The sequence below is a fragment of the Taudactylus pleione genome, unplaced genomic scaffold, assembly GCF_031769625.1.
Source record: "Taudactylus pleione unplaced genomic scaffold, aTauple2 ptg000380l, whole genome shotgun sequence".
Taxonomy (NCBI): Eukaryota; Metazoa; Chordata; class Amphibia; order Anura; family Myobatrachidae; genus Taudactylus; species Taudactylus pleione.
In genome coordinates, this window is record NW_028284781.1 from 5069919 (window position 1) to 5093956 (window position 24038).

A 24038-nucleotide genomic window follows, 5' to 3' on the forward strand; every position below is an offset into this window, starting at 1 on the left:
GTTGTGTCTGTGTGTGTGTATAAGAAGTTTAATTTAAGTAATTTAATTTAAGTATCTCATGCAGACTAGGATCTTAGCCGCCTATTTTTTCTTAAAGAATTTGTAAGCAGTCTTGCTGAAATACTAAGTATGGCATACAGAGCATTTGTCTTATTTAAACAATTTTGTTTTTCAGAGTAAAGACGGGAAGACACCTCTACATATGACGGCTATTCATGGTCGTTTTTCCAGGTCCCAAACAATCATCCAAAATGGTATATTACCTTTATGATTGCCTATGCACTTTACATGGAAAGCACAACTTTGTAAAATGAGCATTTAATACGAAGTATATTGTATTGTATTTCTATCGGGGTGTAGTAATAATACCGACTGCCAGGTTGCCGTGTGTTCAAATCCCAACCTGGGACTAAACAACGAAGGTAAGCGTGGCGCCCTTAGCTGTAAGCCGGGGAGGGTTAGGTTTAGGCACCACGGGGGAAGGTTAAGGTTAGTCCCCACAGGGGGTTGGGGGGATTAGGGTTAGGCACCACTGGATGGGTTAGGCAGTAAGGGGGGAGGGTTATGTTTAGGCACTAACGGGGAGGTTTAAGGTGTGGGGTAGGGAGGCTTAGGTTTAGGCACCAAGAAGGGTGGGTTAGGGGGAGAAGGGAAGAGGGTTAGTGTACTTACCCTACCCCTGTTGGGATACCGAGGATCGGGATACTGCTGCCGGCATTTTGACAGAAGGCATCCCGGCTGCTGGTATTTCATACCCAACCCTTTCTATCCCTTGTCATCTAACACGTGTTTATTCTAATATAGACCCCCTCCACCGACAGCTTTGTTTTTTTGTTTTTTAAGTTACAAGTACAAATAGATGCCTATAACAACTTAAGCGTTAAACCATTACTTGTTGTCAGGTATACATTTATACACCCCCTCATCACCATTAAAATGGAGTTAGCCCTTGTTTCTTTGTAGTTTGTTTTCCTCCTGTAAAACTGCACTTATATTACCTCTCCCAGAGCATGCTAGTGTGTTAGATTTAGGAGATGCAATAGATAAATCTTTGCCTTTTTTATTGCTTTGCCCTTTTCCTATTCGACCAGCTTTTGCTCTTCCTTTTATTCTCTGCTGTTGGTATGACATAAATAATTCAGCCTTTCCTCTCCCCGCTGACCTCTGGAAATATATGGTATGACTTCTCTGAAAGATAAATTGCAGCAAGAGTGTTTCCTTTATTCTCACTGATCTAAACATTTTGGCACTGCAATACAATGACACTCGGGTGCATATGTGAATCTAGTTCTTTAACATTTGTACCAAACCATAATCATCATTGTGGATTGTTATATCATTTTAGATTCTATATATACAGTATATAACAGATCATTTGTCAATGTTATTTGGTCGACCGTATATTCAGGTAGATGTGTTTAGGAAGTAAGGCTTTAAAGGTTAGGCCAGTGATTCCCAACCTCGGTCCTCAAGGCAAACCAACAGTCCTGGTTTTAGTGATATCCATGCTTAAGCACAGAGGGTTAAATCAAAATAACTGAGGTACTAACTAAGTCACCTGTGCTCAAGTATGGCTGTCCTTAAAACCTGGACTGTTAGTGTGCCTTGAGGACCGTGGTTGGGAACCCCTGGGTTAGGCTATACAACTGACTTTTTGTTTCACTGATTTCATTGAATGAACTTGACATATTAAGAGACCTATGTTACAACCGCTACATAGAATGTTTTCTTAGTTGGTCGATTTTCATTTAATGTGAATTATATATAAACATCATATACATGTGTCGTGTTTTTTTTTTAATCATATTGAACTTTGCCATGTCTAATCATTCTTTGATCATGTCTTTATCTGTCCCTGAAATACATTATTTCTATTATACACTACTCGCTATAGTTTGTGTAGTCATACTGAAGAGCTTAGTGAATTTCTTCATATTATGCCACCATTCCATTGAGTCATTTTGTCAAATCTCTGTCCTACAAGCGCTGCCCCACTGCTGTAAGCACTGCTACTGAAGTGGCAACTTCTAGGAGCAACGAAAGCTCATCTGGGTCATTCCATGGTAATTCGCGTCACAGATTGACGTACAGTGCCTTGCAAAATTATTCACCCCCCCAATCTTAAAGTCTGACCACAGATTCTCAATTGGATTGAGATATGTGCTTTGACTTGGCTATTCCAACACATTTAAATGTTTCCCCTTAAACCAATCGAGTGTTGCTTTAGCAGTATGCTTCGGGTCATTGTCCTGCTGGAAGGTGAACCTCCGTCCCAGTCTCAAATCACAGGCAGACTGAAACAGGTTTTGCTCAAGAATATTCCTGTATTTAGCATCATCCATCTTTTCCCTCGACTCAAATCAGTTTCCCAGTCCCTGCTGCTGAAAAACATCCCCACAGCATGATGCTGCCACCACCATGTTTCACTGTGGGGATGGTGTTCTTGGGGTGATGGGATGTGTTGGGTTTGCGCCAGATACAGCGTTTTCCTTGGTGGCCGAAAAGTTAAATTTTAGTCTCATCTGACCAGAGCACCTTCCTCCATACATTTGGGCAGTCGCCCACATGCCTTTAGGCAAACTCAAATCGTGTCTTCTTATTTTTATCACTAAGTAATGGCTTTTTTCTGGCCACTCTTCCATAACGCCCAGCTCTATGGAGTGTACGGCTTATTGTGGTCACATGGTCTCTGTGCTGCCTCTCTGATTAATGCCCTCCTTGCCCGGTCTGTGAGTTTTGGTGGGTGGCCCTCTCTTGGCAGGTTTGTTGTGGTACCATGTTCTTTCCATTTGATGATGATGATGGATTTGATGGTGCCCCGGGGGATCTTCAAAGATTTGGATATTTTTTTATAACCCAACCCAGAATTGTACTTCTCAACAACTTTGTCCCTGACTTGTTTGGAGAGCTCCTTGGTCTTCATGGTATGATGCCTCTTGCTTAGTGGTGTTGCAGCCTCTGGGGCCTTTCAGAAAAGGTGTGTTTATACTGACAGATCATGTGACACTTAGATTTCACACAGGTGGACTTCACTAATTATGTGACTTCTGAAGGTAATTGGTTGCACCTTTTGAGGGGCTTCATAGCAAAGGGGGTGATTACATATGCACTTGCCAGTTTTCCGAATTTTATTTATAAAGATTCTTTTTTTATATATATTTTTCTCATTTCACTTCACCATATTAGACTATTTTATGCAGATCCATCACATAAAATTCAGATAAGAAAAATAATAAAAATTACAGGTTGTAATATAACAAAAGTAAAAGCCAAGGGGGGTGAATACTTTTGCAAGGCACTGTAGTAAATAATTAGCAATTCCTGTATACTGATTTTTAAAGCGTGACCTGTCTTACTATTTTCTCAGTAAATAAAATTTCACGTAACTACTTTTTGATTTTGATAGCATTGAAATTACTTGATATGTCACTTTGTAACGTGAGTTACTGTGGAATGACCCAGGTGCAAATTGGTAGGCCACACATACTCAAAGAACAGGGCCACCGAGGGCTGAAGTGTGTAACACACAATAATTGCCTGTCCTATGTTGTAAAACTCACTACAGAGTTATAAACTGCCTCAGGAAGCAGCGCCCACAAAAGCTGGTCATCATGAGCTTCATGGATTAAGTTTCCATGGCTGAGGAGCCGCACACCAGCAACAGATCACAAAGCCAAACCTCAGATGACCATGAGCCACTCCCACTATCAGTCTGACAGACAAAACACAGTTTGACAGATGCCCATAAAACGCTGCTGCCCAAATACATGCTTCCAACTGTATAGTTCGGTGGAGGAGGAATAATGATCTTAGGCTGTTTGGTTACAGCATACAGTGGCACTCTTGTAAATTGTGTGCTTCCAATTATGTGGTAACAGTTTAGGGGGCACCCTTTCCTATTTCGGCATGGCAATACCCACATTCACAAACTAGGTCCATAAAAAAAAAAGTTTGTTGTAGAATAACTTGACTAGCCTGCAGAGAGCCCTCATCTTAACCTCAATTGAACACCTTAGGGATCAATTGTAACAACAGGTTGTTGCCCAATATCCGTGCCAGACCACACTAGTGCTCTTGTAGCTGAAACGATGCAAATCCCAAGCCATGTTCCAAAATATAGTAGAAAGCCTTACCAGGAGAACTAACAATACTGCCTTTGAACCGCTATACACCCCTGCCTATACCTTCTGATATCCTGCCTATAAACCTCTAAGGATGATGCTATTTTGCGTTTGCAGTTATACAGTAAACAAAGACTCCAGACCTAGAACCTGTGGTTCCAAAGCACACAGTAGTATTCAAGTAAAAGTACAGTCAGTTACATGCTAGTTATAAGTACAATTTAGCGCAAAGGAATTATACAAACCCAAGTACAGTTATACATACGCAGCGCTCTGGACCAGATGTAGGCATTAGCAAGAAACCCCTCGTCAATCAGCATTCAGCACGAAGACTAGAAACCCAGGGTCAGAGCGCACATATTTATACCCCCTCAGAGATAGACAACACAATAGAGAAGTTTGTTGCTAATACCATTGGTCCTAAAGGAGAGGGAATATGTTACAAGGCATCTAACAGGTTGGTTCAAATAGACACAGTCCAGCCTCTAACAACTGGTGGTCTCTGGTTTCCCTCCTCATGCAAATCCTAACAGTTGGTCATATAATGTACATTTTGTTGATTGAAGTCTCTGCGTCCATAAGTTAAGAATGCATGTTGCGATTTCTACATCGATGTTACCGGAATACTGTTGAGAGAGTACGCATCAGTACAATACCAAACATAGCTTATTTATCACGTATTCCTTAGTTACAAAATAATCCTTATTTCATAGCAATTATAATAAATGTGCATACTTGAATCTTATACCTTAAAGCTTATGGAACCTTGTATGTGAATATGTCATGTGTGAGTATGTGGGGTTTGATGTAAAGACGCTAGTTAACTTGGGGCAGATGCGTGTGCATGAAGCTAATATTCGGTGTTTTCATACAAGATCTTATGCATTTGCTAATATGCGACTAGTTAACTGCGCAATTGTGCGTATTAATGTGTGTATGAGAAATGGTGTAAGATGCAATCGCATGATGCTAATAGTAATATCGCCACATGTACTAAAGTGTGAGTTTATCTAAAATGGCGCTTGGGCGGCCATTCGCAAAATGGCGTCTTGGGATTTCATTTCCAAGATGGTGTCTTGCGGCCAGTCGCAAGATGGCGTCGCTGCGGTTCAATTTTAAACTGATCTGGTCTCAGCCAATAATCCAGCTTCGACAGAACGGAGGCTGGTATAGCGGTAAAGATATTTCTGCCCGTGGTTTTGGAATGATCTGTGTGGTGATTAAATGGCCGTGTGGTATATGACCAACTAGCTCAGCTCTTGGCATGTATCGTAGCGTCCTCTTGCATTCCTCAATTTTAAAACTGTTACTCATAAGTAGGCAAGAATGACTCCTTATTGGGGAGGGGCTATGAGGCCAACATACAATAAAACTGACAAATCATCTGACCAGTAATTTCCTCCTCCCCTATTGTGTGTTATAGGAGCTGAGATAGATTGTGAAGATAAGAATGGAAACACCCCATTGCACATAGCAGCCAGATACGGCCACGAGCTCCTCATCAACACTTTAATTACCAATGGTGCAGATACAGCAAAGTAAGTTGCTAAGAATTACCAATGTGATTGTGACGTGAGCATATTTGACTTGGTTTATTGAAATATTGAAAGGCATTTGTACTATATTTTTATTTTTGATGTTGCTTTATCATTGTTGAACTATTTTGAGATTAATGTAGAACATGCTGATTACTTTACCAATCATTTACAAAGTTGTCACTGATGCTGCTTGCAAAGCTCACGTTATGTTCAAAGCACCATTTTTCTTTTATCTCCTATGTCTCCTCAGACTTCTGTGACGTGTAGAAAAGGACTAGAACTTCAGCTTTAAGCCTTTATATGGTTACCAAAATTTTCAGGGACTTATACCTTGTGGTGTTTGTTATCTCATGTACAGATGTGGCCCCATACATCTATCCTCCGTGCGCTACAAGTCGCGTTACACATAATGAGGGAGCTCCGCGTGACTCACTAGCACAGAAATGTGAATAGATGGCACAAGCAGCTTCTGCTGATTAAAATATGTGGCATGCCTATGTTCTTTGTGCGACTGAGTGTGTTTCTACTTCAGGGTCCATAGGGTATTCACAGGATACCTTGGGGTATAGGTGTGACGTCAGTCGCAGGGCACCAAAGAGTTAAGCTTTCAGCCTCCCAGGATGCACTAGGTCCCCCTCCTATACTCCGCCCCCGGGCCAAGGCACCTCAGTTTAGTTTGGTGCCCGGCCGGCGTCGGGTGCACCTGTCGGAGTGGGGGCTAGAAGAGCCCCTGAAGCTTTCTTCAGTGCAGCTGTGGCTGCACATCTGGATGTACAGCATGGACAGTCAGTCCTGACGTCCATGCTGTCTTCCCTACACCCCCGCCGGTACCAGAACGCCGGTACCGATCCGGGGATGCTGGTGAGCATCTGGGGTCACAGCTAGCGGTGACCCCAGATGTTCCGGACCATGGCCGGATCCAAGGGGGACAAAGGTAAGCAGCGGGGTCCCGCGGTGGGTCCCTGCTGGTCACATGGTCCTAAGTCCCCAGGCAGGGGGCTCCCTGGGGACTGGCTGCAGCGTGGAGCCAGGTACTGAACCTGCGCTTTCCACTACCCCCTGGGACAGCGGACCGCAGCAGAGCGGCAGCGCTGCGGCGTCCCAGGGGTTAAATGCATGCCAGGGGAGCGCGCCTTCCCTGTCTCACAGCCAGCGCCTCCCCCGCTGCACACAGCCCTCTCTGCACTGTGCTGACTGGCCCTGTGTCAGCGCTCCTCCCCCAGGCCAGCTTCTCTCTGCTCCTCGGCGGCCATCTTCTCTGCAACGCATGGTGAACGCTGCTGGAAGTCTGGAAGGAAGCATCGTGGTCTGGGTCCCCCCGCATACCTCTCCTCCGCTGTGGCTCAGGTCTGTGTATGCAGCGCTGTGTCCTACCAGGCCCTGTGTCTGTGTAGTTGAGTGATCAGCGCTGTTAGTGCAGGAATTGTTATTTCTCTGCATTGTATGTGACTGTGCTAGCGCTGCCTGTAACTTTTCTTCTCTAAACTGTCAGCTTTATTACTGTCCCTGTTCTTTCTGCTAAAGCCCTTGCGGTGCGGTGCTGCAGGGTGGTCTCTCGCCTATTTAATACTTAATTCGTGAGAGAGGTCACATACGTGGTGCCATCATGTCTGAAAGTGATTTTCCCCTCCGGCTACAGTGTACCACGTGCAAAGTACCGTTAGCGGAGGGGGAGGGTAGCGCGGAGGGCCTTTGCCGGCAGTGTTTGTCCATGGCGCGGCCTATTACGGTTACAGCACCGGTACAGGAGCCACCCTGGGCTTGTTTCGCTCAGGCGTTAACAGCTTTAGTGGGCCAGTTAGCTCCGCAGCCCGCGTTTACTCCGATGGGTTTGTCCCAGCAGTCTGTGGTGTCGTCACCCATGCAGGGGTTCCCACGACAATTGGTGGTACCCCACAGTCTCCCTATTTCCCCGCTCCCGGGTTCTCAGGAGCCAGCGTGGGTTAACTCCCTGACGAGTTCTGTACAGCACTTATCGGATGTGTTGCAAGGGGAGTCTGTGATGCGGCCTCATAAAAGGCCGGTGGCGTCTCTGTCCGCTCCTTATGAGGATGACGAAGGGACGTCTGATGATGGGGAGATTCTGGATCCTTACGATCAGGAACCTCTCCATACTAAGGACGCTGATGCTAAGTCCAAAGTATATATTCCTGGACTTATTCGGGCGGTCCGCACAGCCTTGGTGATTGAGGACGAAGTTCCCCCAGTGGCTAAATCTAAGTATGCCTTTTTCAAAGATGTGAAGGGCGATGCCACAGTCTTTCCTCTTTAGGGTCAGTTGGTGGACCATTTAGAGGAGGCGTGGAAACAACCTGGTAAAAGATACCAGCCGCAGAGACGCCTGGCGGTGGCTTATCCGTTCGCGGATAATTATTTTGCTAAGTGGGAATCCCCTCCACAGGTGGATTCTCACGTGACCCGTCTTGTCCGTAGTGCCACATTGCCGATGCCATCCATGTCCTCCCTTAAGGATGCTACGGACCGCAAGGTAGAAATCTGCCTGAAGTCCGCTTATTCCCTTGCAGGGGGGGCAGCACGGCCGGCTATGGCCATTTGCTGGGTTGCCAGAGCGATGGAGCGCTGGGCGGATTCATTAGAGGCTTCTTTTGAATCCGACTGTCCGGCCGAACAGGCGGAGTTGATTGGCAATCTCCGTGATTCGGCCACCTACATCAATGAGGCGGCTCTAGACATTAGTACTCTGGTGTCTAGAATTTCTTCAGCAGCGGTAGCTGCTCGTCGCACCTTGTGGCTGCGATCCTGGAAGGCGGACGCAGATTCCAAGAAAGGTCTGGAAGCGTTGCCGTTTACCGGAGAAGTTCTCTTCGGTCCGGATCTGGATAAGATTGTGGCCACGCTGGCGGCAGCCAAATCTGCTTGTCTTCCGTCGGCCGCTGCTCCTTCTGGTTCTGGACCATCGTCCTTTCGGTCATCTAGGGCCCAGGGCAGGCCCAAACCACAGTCGTTTCCTCGACAGGCTGGCCCTAAGAAATCGGTCAAGCCCCGGAAACAGGCATGGAGTACCAGACGTCCGGCCCCCAAGCCAGATGACAAGCCTGCGGCCTGACGGTCCGGGTCTCCCCTTGGGGGATTCCAGGGTGGGAGGCCGCCTGCTGCAGTTCTCCCGGTGTTGGTCGTTTACTACGACAGACACTTGGGTTCTGGAGGTGGTCTCCCACGGGTACGCCCTCTCCTTCCGGCACAGACCCCCGGCTCGATTCTTCACCACGGGTCTACCATCAGACCGGAACAAGGCTACGGAGCTGCGGAAGGTATTGCACACTATGCTCCAGGCTGGAGTTATAGTGTCTGTTCCATTCTCCCAGAGGGGCCAGGGTTTCTATTCAAATCTATTTTTGGTACCGAAACCCAATGGGTCATATCGTCCGATTCTCAACCTCAAAGCACTCAACAAGTCTTTGCGGGTCCCGAAGTTTCGGATGGAGACCCTACGGTCCATCATTCTGGCGCTGGAACCTGGGGACTACATGGTGTCATTGGACATACAGGACGCTTACCTGCATGTCCCTATTCTTTTGCGCCATCAAGAGTTCCTTCGGTTTGCAATCCGCAGCGACCACTTCCAGTTTCGGGCGTTACCTTTTGGCCTGGCAACAGCACCACGTGTTTTCACCAAGGTGATGGCGGTCATGGCGGCTTCTCTGCGGCTGCAGGGAGTCCGCATGTTGCCGTACTTGGACGACCTGTTATTGGTGGCAGGATCTCCAGAGCTCCTGTTACACCACTTGGACCTGACCATTGCACTGCTGCAACGGCACGGCTGGCTAATCAACTGGCAGAAGTCCACTCTAATCCCGTCTCGGAGGATTCTGCATCTTGGAGCCTTATTGGACTCGGGACAGCAAAGGATCTTCGTGACGGAGGACAAGATCTCTGCTTTACAGTCAAGGGTGCGCAGTTGTCTGCACAGCCGCCGGGTGTCCTTACACTCGGCGATGAGGTTACTGGGCTCCATGGTGTCGGTGTTCGACATGGTGGAATACGCCCAGTTTCACTCCAGACCTCTGCAGCACCTGTCCAAGTGGAACGGGCTGCCTCAGTCTCTGAAGTTCCAGACGATTGTGCTCACCCCGGAGGTTCGCCTGTCCCTTGCGTGGTGGTTAAAGACGACCCACCTCAACAAGGGACGTCCGTTCTGGGTTCCAAATTGGGTCCTGTTGACAACGGACGCCAGTCTTCGGGGCTGGGGAGCAGTTTTGGGTCCACACTTGTTCCAGGGCAGGTGGACGCCGACAGAAGCGGAGCTTCCAATAAATATCTTGGAACTCCGTGCGGTCTTCAATGCTCTCCTGCAGGCACAGCGGTTTCTCCAGGGTCACCCGGTGCAGGTCCAGTCGGACAACGCTACCACCGTGGCCTACATAAACAGGCAAGGAGGAACTCGCAGTCGGGCGGCTCTCGTAGAGGTCTCTCGGATCCTGGTTTGGGCGGAGCGCAATCTTCCGGCCATATCAGCGGTCTTCATCCCGGGAGTGCTAAATTGGGAGGCGGACTTTCTAAGTCGCCAGGACGTTCATCCGGGGGAATGGTCCCTGCACCCGGACGTTTTTCAACTACTGGTGGACAGGTGGGGTCTTCCAGAAATCGACCCCATGGCGTCCCGGCACGACAACAAGTTGCCGGTGTACGGGTCTCGCACAAGAGGCGAAGGGGCGTCTCTGGTGGATGCTCTGTCCGTCCGGTGGACGTTCAGGTTCGCATACCTGTTCCCTCCGGTCTCCCTTCTTCCACGGGTAATCCGGAAATTCAAACAGGAAGGAGGGACTCTCCTGTTGATAGCTCCCGCGTGGCCCAGACGGCACTGGTTCTCAGACCTTCAGGGTCTGTCCGTGGACAGTCCTCTGCGGTTGCCGCTACGACCGGACCTTCTGTCTCAGGGTCCTTGTCTTCACCCGGACCTGACTCGGCTGTCTTTGACGGCGTGGCTGTTGAGACGGCCATGCTGAGGTCCCGGGGGTTTTCCAGCTCTGTGGTGCGTACCATGTTACGAGCTCGGAAACCGTCTTCCGCGAGGATATACCATCGCGTGTGGCATACGTTCTTCCAGTGGTGTCGACCGAGAGGTTATGCACCGCGGGAGTTTCGTCTGTCTCGTATTCTCGCCTTCCTGCAAGCGGGACTAGATCATGGGCTTCGCCTCGCTTCTTTGAAGGTACAGGTTTCGGCCCTATCTGTCTGGTTTCACCGTAGAATTGCTACAATCCCGGATGTACGCACCTTTATGCAAGGTGTTCTCCGTATTCAGCCGCCCTTTGTTCCACCTGTGGCGCCTTGGGATTTGGCTGTGGTCCTGAGGGCTCTCCAAGGACCGCCGTTTGAACCACTGGGATCAGTGGATCTTAAATGGCTAACAGCTAAGACTGTTTTCCTTCTGGCCATTGCTTCGGCCAGACGTGTTTCTGAGTTAGGGGCTCTTTCTTGTAGACCCCCTTTCTTGGTTTTTCATGGGAACAGGGCAGTGCTCCGCACTCGGCCCGAGTTTCTTCCCAAAGTTGTTTCCCAGTTTCATGTTAACGAGGAAATAGTTGTTCCGGCCTTTAACTCACCGGGTCTTTCCGTGGGTGAGGCCTCTTTGGATGTTGTGCGGGCCTTAAGGACTTATGTTGACCGCACTTCTTCGTTTAGGAAGTCGGACGCTTTGTTTGTCCTCTATGGCTTCCGTAAAAAGGGTTGGCCTGCTTCAAAGCAAACTTTGGCAGCCTGGATCCGTATGGCTATTTCTGAAGCTTATCTTCATGAAGGCCTACCGGTCCCTCCTTCTCTGAAGGCTCATTCCACTAGGTCTGTGGGTCCTTCGTGGGCAGCTCGACGTGGTGCCTCGGCAGTTCAGATCTGCAAGGCTGCTACGTGGTCTTCTGTCCATACCTTCGTGAGGTATTACAGGTTTGACACCTTCGCCTCTCAGGATGCTTCCTTCGGGCGGCGGATTCTCCTTTCTGCACCGGAGCGTCCCCACCCTTAAAGGATACTGCTTTGGGACATCCCCAAGGTATCCTGTGGATACCCTATGGACCCTGAAGTAGAAAATATGAGATATGGTAAGAACTTACCCTTGTTATCTCTATTTCTACGAAGTCCATAGGGTTCCACAGGACTCCCGCCCTGTCGCACCTGTGCTGCAGATGGGCTTTGCTCTGGTCACCGGTTTTCCGTCTCCCTCTGGTGAGAATGTGATTCTTGTATGTGTCCAGATCTTTGTTCTCTCTCTTCCTTCTCCTCCTCCGGCCTATGGCTTGGTAACTAACTGAGGTGCCTTGGCCCGGGGGCGGGGTATAGGAGGGGGACCTAGTGCATCCTGGGAGGCTGAAAGCTTAATTCTATGGTGCCCTGCGACTGACGTCACACCTATACCCCAAGGTATCCTGTGGAACCCTATGGACTTCGTAGAAATAGAGATAACAAGGGTAAGTTCTTACCATATCTCATATTATCTGCATGCAAAATGCTACGTTACAGTGTCACAGCCGCTGATACTGTAACGTAGCATTTTGCATGCAGGTACACCAGCAGTCACTCTCAGAACATCTGTAAAATAGAAATGTAAGGTATGCTGCTTTTTAGGACTCATTTGTATTACAAATAAAAATGATTGGCCAAGTTGCTCCTCCTACACTGTTATATTATTTTTGATGATTTCTAATTTTCACCTGTGACCTTTGCTTTTATTTGTACATTTGCTGCTTTGCACCTGGTAATGGCACTTTTTGTTCAGCACATTAAACTGGCAGCATGCATTTACAGTACGGCCATATGCAGTGTCTGCACACGTCCAATCCGCCCTGTAAAAATAGGAGGTTTTTTTTTTACATCCGCACATAATTTTGTCATGTGAACACAACAGATACCTTTTATGCTTGTTCTGTTTTTCTATTTGGGGACATTTCGGCAAATGCAGTTGTTACTAATGTTAAAAGAACATATTAGAGAACCTGATACACCATTTGTAAGTACCTCTAATAGCTTAAATCAGTGCACATGCTGATGTGTGAGCACCTTGGGGGATAACAAATGGTGTCCAGGTGTGATAATAAATTGGTGATTACTTCCCTTCCTATTTATCTGTGGAACAGGGTTAAAAGTCAGGGATTTTGTTTCTTTAAATATGCTAGAATTTACACCTGCAACAGTAGGTTTCCCCAACTTTCCACATATTTTGGATGCCGCTCATAAGCTGCGATAAAATGTAATTTGCTAGTTTATCCGAACAATCATGTAACAATAAAACCTGATCTCTTCCAGACGAGGTATCCATGGAATGTTTCCTCTCCACTTGGCTGCATTGAGCGGTTTCTCAGATTGTTGCAGAAAGCTCCTATCTTCAGGTTAGTCTTGTTGTCTGTATTTGAAGTGTATTTTCTTAAATAAGGAAGATATGCAGTATAATTCAGTAGAAGTAAAGGCATTAAAACTGGCCTCAGCTAAACAATATGTATGCACCATATCTACTAACAAATATGTAGACAACACACGGGTGATTTGGAGCACCCAATAGAAGGAGCACATGGTTATTTGAAGTATGTATAATGCTTAATGTGGGCAAAAATACATTTGCTTGCTGGCTGCATTGTACAGGTTGAGTCTCCCATATCCAAATATTCCGAAATACGGAATATTCCGAATTACGGAATAATTTCGGCATGACTGAGATAATAAAACCTTTGATTTTTGATGGTTCAATTTACAAAAACTTTGTCTAAGGCACAAATTATTAAAAATATGGTATAAAATTACCTTCAGGTTGTGTGTATAGGGTGTAAATGCAACATAAGTTTATTTCATGTATGTACACAAACTTTGCTTGAGCCACAAAATTATTGAAAATATTGTATAAAATGAGCTGCAGGCTGTGTGTATAAGGTGCATATAACACATATATGCATTCTGTGTGTATATTAGGGTGAAAAAAAACATTGGGGATAATCGGCGCTTAAATATTTTTTCTCAGACCGTCTTGATATGTAGAACTGGTCAATCTCTTGCTCCGTCAACCTTGTATGTCTTCATTTGTTCAAGCCTCTTCTATCAAGTCCATTTATTTTAATGTTGAACAACAGAAATAGCTTTAATTGCTCTAGAAAGTAATGATACTAAATGAGGGGTTTACACTCATAGGTTTTGGAAAACCTACCTGGCCTACTGCAGGGAATAGAGTTCTGTTTCTCGTTTGCTGCTTTTCTTAAATAGGTACCTGAAAATGGCTCTGGCTCCAAGTTCTTTCATGGTACATTTCCAAAGTGGCAAAAGTGTAGAAGAAAATATATATATATATAATATATATATATATATATATATATAATGAACAGGTCAAAAAAATCTGTGGATGCTACGTGTGTGTTGAATTAGGCCATGAAAAGAATAAAGTTCCATTAGTGCCGGGGAAACACTAGAGTTAGCTTTATTTTTAGATAACATAGTATTTGGTCTCAATCGATGATTGTCTTTTCCATAAGCTTTGTTTAATTTTTTTTCGTAGGTTTTGATATAGATACCCCAGATGACTTTGGCAGGACCTGCCTGCATGCAGCTGCAGCTGGGGGGTAAATTCCACTTACTATATTACATGTGCTTATTTAAGATATTCATATAATTTATAATACTGTTTTCCATATATAATGAAAAGCTAAAGATTTAATTCAAGTACATGTGAGCTCTGCTAATGTATGCTTGTAGAGTTTGTAGATAGGATTTCAGGCAAAGTCTTTGTAAAAATACTCAAAATGTGTTTCTTAAAATAGAATCGACTGTTCTAATATATTGTCCACATGGTTATAGAGTAAAATGTATTAAACTACATATACATGACTCCAAAATAATGGCTCTCAGAATTTGGGTATAGTTTTCAAATAGAGGTTTTCCTCTATTCTTTAAACAGGATGCAATGTTTTGTTTTAATTTCATAGAAGATCAATAACCCTATATGAAGCTTTATTGTTAGATCAACAGACAGTGATATTCTGATTACATCATCACCGCATCTGTTCAGTAGAGGTGAGCATAAATTTGCATAATAAATACATTTCCGCAGGCAATACTGAGCGGAGGTAAATATTAGTCTCAATATTTGAAATTTTGCTAATCTCTACTGTCCAGACAGATTCTATCTGCAGTTATTTACCATGGAGTGACCGCCTCATTAATTATTCCTGGGGTAAGGGCAATTGCGGGGCTGGGCGCTCTCCTTTTACAATCTGACCTATACATGGCTGCTGGTGAAAACAAGTACCTAGATAATTATGCACAAAGGCTTATGCTTGCTTTTTACATATTGTGCTTCATTGGAGAACATGAACTAGCTGTGGGCTTTTTGTACTGATGTTGCATTTCTTTTTCAGGAACCTGGAGTGCTTAAACTTGTTGCTCAACACGGGTGCAGATTTTAACAAAAAAGACAAGTTTGGGAGGTAAGAGCTTGGTATTGTATAATGTGGGGTCACACCCTACTTTATTGTATTAAGAGTATTATCACAAATGAATATTAGTGGCTGTAGTTTTACAGAGAGAATAGCATTCTTATTAACGAGCAGAGCAAGCAGACTTAAGGGTCTATTTATTACTATGCCTCTGAAAAGATGATTTTATATGTTGCTTATCATTGCAGTGATAGAAAATCTTCTTTACTGCAACAATTTATAAAAAAAAAAGTGTCCAGGGGCAACCGAGTTATGCTTGGCTTCTCTGAGGCACTGGCCAGCAGTGGTAAGAGTAGTATTACTGCTTGCCAATCTAGTTAGCTGTCAAAGGGCTCGATTCTATTCTATCCGGGGATGAGAGAAGAAATCCGACAAAAGTCCCGGCGCGAGGCTTTTTTCTGCCCTTAGCGCCGGGGAAAACAGCCTCGCGCCGAGAAGTTAGGTCGGGGAATGCCCGTTATCGCACCTAAAAACCCTGTTTAAGGTGCGATAACGAGCCTTCCCCGACCTAACAGCGCGATGAATTGAATAGCTCCTGGAGCTATCTCCCGGCGCTATTTATATTGCGCTGAATTGAATCGTGCCCAAAGAGCATGTGCGAGCAGGTTTATCATCTCCTGCATGTGCACAATAGTTCCAGCTGTGGCACTTTTCCATGATGAATTAGCTCCTCTCCCCATATATCCTGTAAAGAAGACCAAGGCAAGATTCCTGAACTAGTGATAAGTACCAGCACACTCAGACACCGGATACTGTGGGACGCAGCAATCCGGGTATCTAATCTGAATTAAGATTTATACCAACTATCTTCATTATTGACTATGGATAATTTTATGACACATGTATAAGGAAGCAATTTATACAAATCACCGTATCAAGACTATTTATTTATTGAAGGTGCAACTGCTTACTAATGTCCGCTTGAGCAAAACTCTTCAAAATCGAGTCAATTCGTATAACTTCTCTCCCACATCAGTGGGTACACTTGACATTGCTTTAAACTTAACATTTATTATTCATCATTTGTTTATGCTTATTAGTTATTATTGTATCGTTTTATTACTGCATCACACATTACGATACGTTACAGTAAAGTGAATCTTGTATTCAAGACATACGTTTTAATTTTTCTGATAAACATCTAATTGGGCAAGTACATAAGAGTTGAGCTCAATCAACCCAGGTAATTCTGGGATACCCTGTTCTTTGCATTTATAGTTACAGAGGGGGACAAACCTCTGAGATTTGAAGCTCACCCGCACATGACCTCAGTGAGCAAGTGTCAATATATAGTTCATGTGAATCTGCTATAGCCTGCACCAATTAAATTGTAAAATTCAGGACTATGAACCTTTGATTAATAGACCCTTGTAAGTGGACCTGACCCCTAAACACAATAATTGTAGATATTTTGTGGGCCAAGCTGATATTCATAAGAATCAACTTATTCATTTAATAGTTTTTAAAAGCCTAAAAAGACTAAATATGAAGGGACAATATAAATTAACACACTAAGCAAGTGTTTTCTTCTTCAGGGTCCATAGGGGATCCACAGGGATACCATGGGATGTGTGTGGTTGGAGTGATCTGGGCACCAAACAGTTAACGCTTTAGCTCCCAGGATACCCCGGCCTCCTCCAAATATGTCCCACCCCCAGCCATAGACAGACAGTTTTTCTTTTGGTGCTGGACAGATCGCACCTTTAGAACAGGCGGACTGCTGAGGCAGCCCCAAGCTTTTTTTTTGTTATGAGCAAGCAGCAAGGCGCCCTAGCTGCTGGCCGGCCGCAACACCAGTGAGTGGTCCGGTGATTGTGGTGGGCACCAGCGCTCTGCTAGGCGCTCCACTGGGGGACCCAGGATTGCAGCCAGGCAGATGAAGAGGTGCAGGTAAGTCGATTCCCACTGTTGATTCACATGTGGCAAGCTTAGTCTGTGCTGCCTTTACCGTCTACAATCCTCGCTTAAGGATGCCACGGATAGAAAAATGGAAACCTGTCTCAATTCAGTCTCCTCGGTTTCCTGCACTATCACTAGGCCAGCTATAGCTACGGCCTTGATGGCTAAGGCTATCGAAGGATGGGCAGAGGCACTGGAATAGAGCTTGCCATCAGACGCTACCAGGGAACAACTGGCCTACGTCTCCCATATTGAGTAAGCGGCCTCTTATTTGGCAGAAACTGCGTTGGATACTGGACTCCTTGCCTCTAAGACATCTGCGACCTCGGTAGTCGCCCGCCGGGTCCTTTGGCTACGGTCCTGGAAGGCGGACACGGAATCAAAGAAGGCACTCTAATCCTTACCCTTTTCTGGAGACAGACTGTAGACGGCACAGAGTTGGACAAGATTCTGGCTATCGTGGCAGCCTCAAAATCTGCCTTTCTGCCATCAGCAGCTGCCCGTAAGCCTAGGCTGTCCTGTTTTCGGTCCTTTCACCCCCAGGGTAAGGCAAGAGGACAGTCCTTTCCTAGGCAGTCTAGTTCGCACGAGAGCACCAAGCCACGAGTCATGCAGTTTTGGTCGGCCAGACGTCCTTCGTCTGTTGGTGCGGGCCTCCTGTTGGAAGATCCCAGGGTGGGGGGCTGACTTCTTTGACTTGCCGACTCTTGGCGTCAGACGCTTGTGTCCAAGAAGTGGTCTCTCAGGGGTACGCTCTCACCAGCAATATTTTTGTACAGGTCCCCCATCAGACCCTATCAAGGCCTTGGCCCTCTAGGAGGCCATTCCCTCCCTGCTGCGTTCAGGTGTGATAATACTGGTTCCTTTGCTCAGAGAGGAACTGGTTTTTATTCCACGACCTCTTAATCTTGGCACTCTCACCAGTTGTGTTAGAACGCCATCTCCAGCTGACAGTGGTGTGCCAGCAAACACACGGCTGGATCATCAATTGGAAGAAGACCTCCCTATCTCCGACACAGCAGATGATACATCTGGGGGCGCTACTAGATTCTTGAATACAGAGGGTTTTTCTGCCAGCAGACTAGATTTTGACACTACACTTGCGGGTGCGCAGCTTGCTCCACAATCGGAGGGTATCCATTCACTCTGTGTGCTTTAACTGCAGACTTTCAGATTTAATTTGAGGGTAATTACATCCAAATCAGGTGAACGGTGTAGGAATTACAACGGTTTCTATATGTGCCTCTCACTTTTTAAGGGGCCAAAAGTAATGGGACTATCAACTCAAAAGCTGTTTCATGGACAGGTGTGGGCTATTCCCTCGTTATTTCATTATCAATTAAGCAGGTAAAAGGTCTCGAGTTGATTCTAGGGGTGACATTTGCATTTGGAATCAGTTGCTGTCGACTCTCAGTATGAGATCCAAAGAGCTGTCACTATCAGTGAAGCAAGCCATCATTAGGCTGAAAAATCAAAACAAACCCATCAGAGAGATAGCAAAAACATTAGGTGTGGCCAAATCAACTGTTTGGAACTTTCTTAAAAAGAAAGAACGCACTGGAGAGCTCAGCAACACCAAAAGACCCGGAAGACCACGGAAAACAACTGTGGTGGATGACAGAAGAATGAATTTCCCTGGTGAAGAAAAACCCCTTCACAACAGTTGGCCAAATCAAGAACACTCTCCAGGAGTTAGGTGTATATGTGTCAAAGTCAACAATCAAGAGAAGACTTCACAAGAGTGAATATAGAGGGTTCACCACAAGATGTAAACCATTGGTGAGTCTCAGAAACAGGAAGACCAGATTAGAGTTTGCCAAACAACATCTAAAAAAGCCATTACAGTTCTGGAACAACATCCTATGGACAGATGAGACAAAGATCAACTTGTACCAGAGTGATGGGAAGAGAAGAGAAGGAAAGGACTGCTCATGATCCAAAACATACCACCTCATCAGTGAAGCATGGTGGTGGTAGTGTCATGGCATGCCAATGGAACTGGTTCCCTTGTATTTATTTTTGATGTGACTGCTGACAAAAGCAGCAGAATGAATTCTGAAGTGTTTCAGGCAATATTATATGCTCGTATTCAGTCAAATGCTTCAGAACTCATTGGACGGCTCTTCACAGTGCAGATGGACAATGACCCGAAGCATACTGCAAAAGCAACCAAAGAGTTTTTTAAGGCTAAAAAGTGGAATGTTATGCAATGGCCAAGTCAATCCCCTGACCTGAATCCGATTGAGCATGCATTTCACTTGATAAAGACAAAACTGAAGGGAAAATGCCCCAAGAACAAGCAGGAACTGAAGACATTTGCAGTAGAGGCCTGGCAGAGCATCACCAGGGATGAAACCCAGCGTCTGGTGATGTCTATGCGTTCCAGACTAAAGGTTGTAATTGCCTGCAAAGGATTTGCAACAAAGTATTAAAAAGTGAAAGTTAGATTTAGGATTGTTTAGTTTGTCCCATTACTTTTGGCCCCTTAAAAAGTGGGAGGCACATATAGAAACCATTGTACTTCTTACACCGTTCACCTGATTTGGATGTAATTACCCTCAAATTAAATCTGAAAGTCTGCAGTTAAATCACATCTTGTTTGTTTCATTTGAAAGCCATTGTGGTGGTGAATAGAGGCCAAAATATGCAAATTCTGTGTCTGTCCCAATATTTATGCACCTGACTGTACATGGCGGAGAGTGGGCTCTCCACCCGGATGTTTTATCTCCTGGTGGACAAATGGGGCCTGCCAGACTTAGATCTCATGGCCTCACGTCACAACCACAGATCCGCAGGTACATGTCCAGGACCAGAGACCCCTCAGCTGCATTCGTGGATGCTCTGGCATTGAGGTGGGACTTCCTTCTTGCATACCTCTTTCCTCCTATCTCCCTCCTCCCGAGGTTTCTCCGAAAGTTCAAGTAAGAAGGCGGCATGGTGATACTAATAACTCCCACTTGGCCCTGGCGACATTAGTTCACCGACCTACAGAGTCTCTTCATAGACACTCCTTTTCCACTTCCTCTACGGCAGGATCTACTAGCACAGGGTCCTTGCCTGGACCTACCTAGTCTGTCTTTGACTGTGTGGTTCTTGAACCATCCCTCTTAAAGGCCAAGGGTTTCTCTCGCTCTGTGGTCCAGATGATGCTCAGGGCACGTAAGCCTTCTTCAGCCCGCATCTATTACAGAGTTTGGCACTCTTCCAATGGTAATCCCAGAGGCGCTGACCCTACAGTTTTTAGGGTCTCCCAGGTGCTTGCATTTCTCCAGGCTGGGTTAGACCTCGGCCTCTGCCTGGCATCCCTTAGAGTTCAGGTTTCTGCTATGTCAGTCTGGTTCCAGCAAAGGACTGCTCCCCTGCCTGATGTCAGGACATTCTTTCAGGGTGTCCTCCAGTGGCTCCGTAGGATTTGTCCTTGGTTCTCTGGGCTCTACAGGCTTCCCCATTTAAACCTCTGGACTCAGTAGACCTCCAGTGGCAGACAGCGAATACGCTCTATCTCCTCGGCCCGCAGGGTATCTGATTTGGCAGCGCTCTCCTGTCACTCCCCGTTTTTGATCTTTCTTCCAGACGGATTTGGCCTCCGTACCCGAGCTGGGTACCTCATTACAGTGGTGTCCCGGTTCCATTTGATGAGATTGTGGTTCCGGCCTTCCAATCTTCGGAAGCTTCTCTTCAGATCTACGTGGATCGTACAAATTCCTTGAGGAAATCAGATTCTCTCTTTGTGTTGTTTGGCTTTCACAAGCAATGGCTGGCCAGCTAATAGACAGACTCTGGCTCGATGGCTCCGCATGACAATCTATCAGGCCTACACGCAAGCTAATCTTCCTGTTCCAAACAGGGTTACAGCACATTCTACTCAGGTTGTGGGACCCTCGTGGGTGATTCGATGTGGAGCTTCTGCTGAACAGTTGTGCAAGGCGGCCACATGGTCTTCCGTCCGCACCTTTTTCAGGTTCTATGCCCTTGATACTTTTTGCCTCTCAGGATGCTTCTTTTGGGCGTTGGATTATCCTTCCTGCTCAGGAGCGTCCCCAACCTTAGGGGAAACTGCTATGGGACATTCCCATGGTATCCCTGTGGACCCTGAAGAAGAAATTAAGAGTTATGGTAGGCTGACCTTTATTAACTCTCTATTTCTTCGAAGTCTATAGAATCCACAGGGCCCCCACCCTGACACACCTGGCCTCATTGGGTATATTATCTCTTGATCACGGATTCCTTCATTTTCTAGGAGAGTGTTTTTTGAGGGTAATGTTCTTCCTTCTCCTCTTTCCTGCTCCTACCTTGCTTGTTTACAAAACTGTCTGCTTATAACTGGGGGCGGGGTATATGTGGGAGGACATCCTGGGAGCTAAAGCTTCAACTGTTTGGTGCCCGGATCACTCCAAACACACACACCCCATGGTATCCCTGTGTATCCTATGGACTTCGAAGATATAGAAGAACATGTTTGTTTTTTATGTGCATTTGCAGTTTCTTGTTTTTGTTTCTTTGTAGCAATTCCTGATAATGGGTCAGTTTGTCAGATGTTTCTATTTTTTCAGTGTTAACTGAATTTTTTCTATCTTTTTTGTTAAATGTAGAACTCCACTTCACTACGCTGCAGCCAACTGTAATTACCAGTGTCTGTTCGCACTTGTGGGATCTGGGGCCAGCGTAAATGATCTTGATGAGAGGGGTTGTTCCCCACTGCACTATGCAGCAACATCAGACACCGATGGCAAGTAAGTTGTGTTCATGTCAATGCCTGCATTTGCCCTTTCCATTGTGTCACTGCTGAATTGGTGGCTTCAAGAAGGTTGCGTGTATTGAAAAGCATAGCATTTGTCTTTTATGCTGATTACAGATGATGTGGCCTTGGCTTGTTCCCTAGACCGATGCTGACTGTCACACAGCATGCTAGTATCACAAAGAATCACTTGTTTTAGCTCCATAAGCCGTCCTTTTTCCACAAGTCATTTTCAGCAACACTGCGAATATAAGATTAAAAGGGTAGCGCCATTCACATTTCATAAAAAATATTTACAGGTCTTTACAATGTGCCTTTTATTTAGTTTTATCCTTTAGGGGAGGAGTTGTACAATAAAAGCAGCATTTCATTATCCATTCTCAGAGACCTAAAGTGCCAGCAGCTGCTTCTTATAAAGATAGAAAGAAATCTATTCCAATGTCTCTTGCCAAAGAGATTCCAACATATTGGGCCAAATGTAATAGGGTGAGAGTTTAGAAAATGTGAGAGTTTAGCAGTAAACTCTCACATTGGTTGAGTTTTATCTTCAAAATGGGAAAACATCTGAAAGAGATTTTAAATCGTGAGAGTTTTCTAAGTATAAAAAAAACATGCAAGTTCGCTCTGTTACTTTGTTTTTGGACTCTATTACATTGGCAAAGTTTAAAAAGTGTCAGAAACTCTCACTTTTCTAAACTCTCACCCTATTACATTTGGCCCATTGCATCTGTTGACTAAAAAATTTAAATATAACGAAAGTTAACATATCATCGGTGTGTAAATTATTTAGTAATGAAAGTTGATTTTAAACTCAAACTCCTCTATTACAGTCCAGGTTTTAAGGATATCGATGCTTGAGTCCAGATGATTAAATCACATTGACTGAGGTACTAATTAAGTCACCTGTGCTCAAGCATGGATATTGTGACCGGATGACCTCACTTGCCGGCAGATCACTGGATCTTGGGGTGTCAGGGATTCCCTCTTACAGTCAGTAACCACCTGTTACTGACTCCACCCACTGCACCGTGGGCGTGTAATGTTGCTGCCACCAGCAAACTCCTTCAATCGGCGTTAGAACCGCTTACTGCTGCGGCCAAACCACCTGATTGGTGTCGGCTAATACCCACTAATCCCTCACAATGGACCAGGCTCTGCACGGTAGCTGGCAGGGGGTTTGAGCTTGAAGACACCTGGGCTCAGTCCAAAAGAGCTGGGCAACGGAATAGCGTTTGGCGCAATTCTGTTATCGAAGGATGCAGATTCAGTTGTCTTAAAGGCAAAGATGTTTATTGCTCAATAGTCTTAAAAAAGACACTTCCCTCAGCTTTAAGGGGGTCAGCATACAAAAATGTTACAGTAGTTCAATCATTGATGTTCAAGAAGATACACCCAAATCAGGCTCGCAGGCCCTGTGTATATTTAGTCAGAAAACTTAATGGAGCATGGTGAAATCCTTCCACAGTTGGTCTTGTATACAAATCAAACCATCTATCCCAAATGTCATTACAACTCGCATCCCACAGGAACTGGTAATGTACTTTAATCCTTCAAAATCGAGTCAAAATCTATGTACATTAACCAGCAATAAATTGTATTAACTTTCGTCTTCCTCCAATGTGCAGTAAATCATGGAGAAAACTTTCTTTTTAGCCAAAAGCTCAGACACACAGGTGACAATATTAGAGCCATTTGACACTCTTCACACCTTTCCACAGGAAGCTTCAATCCAGGCCTCACCTGGAGTGCATGGATCACAACAGATCTTTCTATTCATCAGACCTCCTGCTAGGAAATGACAATTTGCATCCACAGAAGCTGTTCATTATTTATACAGGCATATACAGTGCATCCGGAAAGTATTCACAGCGCTTCACTTTTACCATATTTTATTATGTTACAGCCTTATTCCAAAATGGAATAAATTCATTTTAGTCCTCAAAATTCTACACACAATACCCCATAATGACAACGTGTAAAAAGTTTATTTGAGATTTTTGCAAATGTAATTAAAAAAAAAACCTAAGAAATCACATGTACATAAGTATTCACAGCCTTTGCCATGAAGCTCAAAATTGAGCTCAGGTGCATCCTGTTTCCACTGATCATTCTTGAGCTTAATTGGTGTCTACCTGTGGTAAATTCAGTTGTTTGGACATGATTTTGAAAGGCATACACCTGTCTATATAAGGTCCCACACTTGACAGTGCATGTCAAAGCACAAACCAAGCATGAAGTCCAAGGAATTGTCTGTAGACCTCCGAGACAGGATTGTCTCGAGGCACAAATCTGGGGAAGGGTACAGAAAAAT

The 24038-nt window shown here is 45.3% G+C and overlaps 1 protein-coding gene across 2 annotated transcripts in view; it reads left to right on the plus strand.

The window, feature by feature from the left end:
- ANKRD28 (ankyrin repeat domain 28) overlaps window positions 1-24038 on the plus strand; it is a 173435-nt gene that overhangs the window by 120279 nt on the left and 29118 nt on the right. For both annotated transcript variants that reach the window (XM_088445445.1, XM_088445444.1), the window contains exons 9-14: window positions 176-254; window positions 5545-5659; window positions 12920-13002; window positions 14154-14217; window positions 15013-15081; window positions 21582-21722. In XM_088445445.1, the coding sequence (XP_088301571.1) occupies window positions 176-254; window positions 5545-5659; window positions 12920-13002; window positions 14154-14217; window positions 15013-15081; window positions 21582-21722 (551 nt within the window). The remainder of the gene's footprint in view (window positions 1-175; window positions 255-5544; window positions 5660-12919; window positions 13003-14153; window positions 14218-15012; window positions 15082-21581; window positions 21723-24038) is intronic.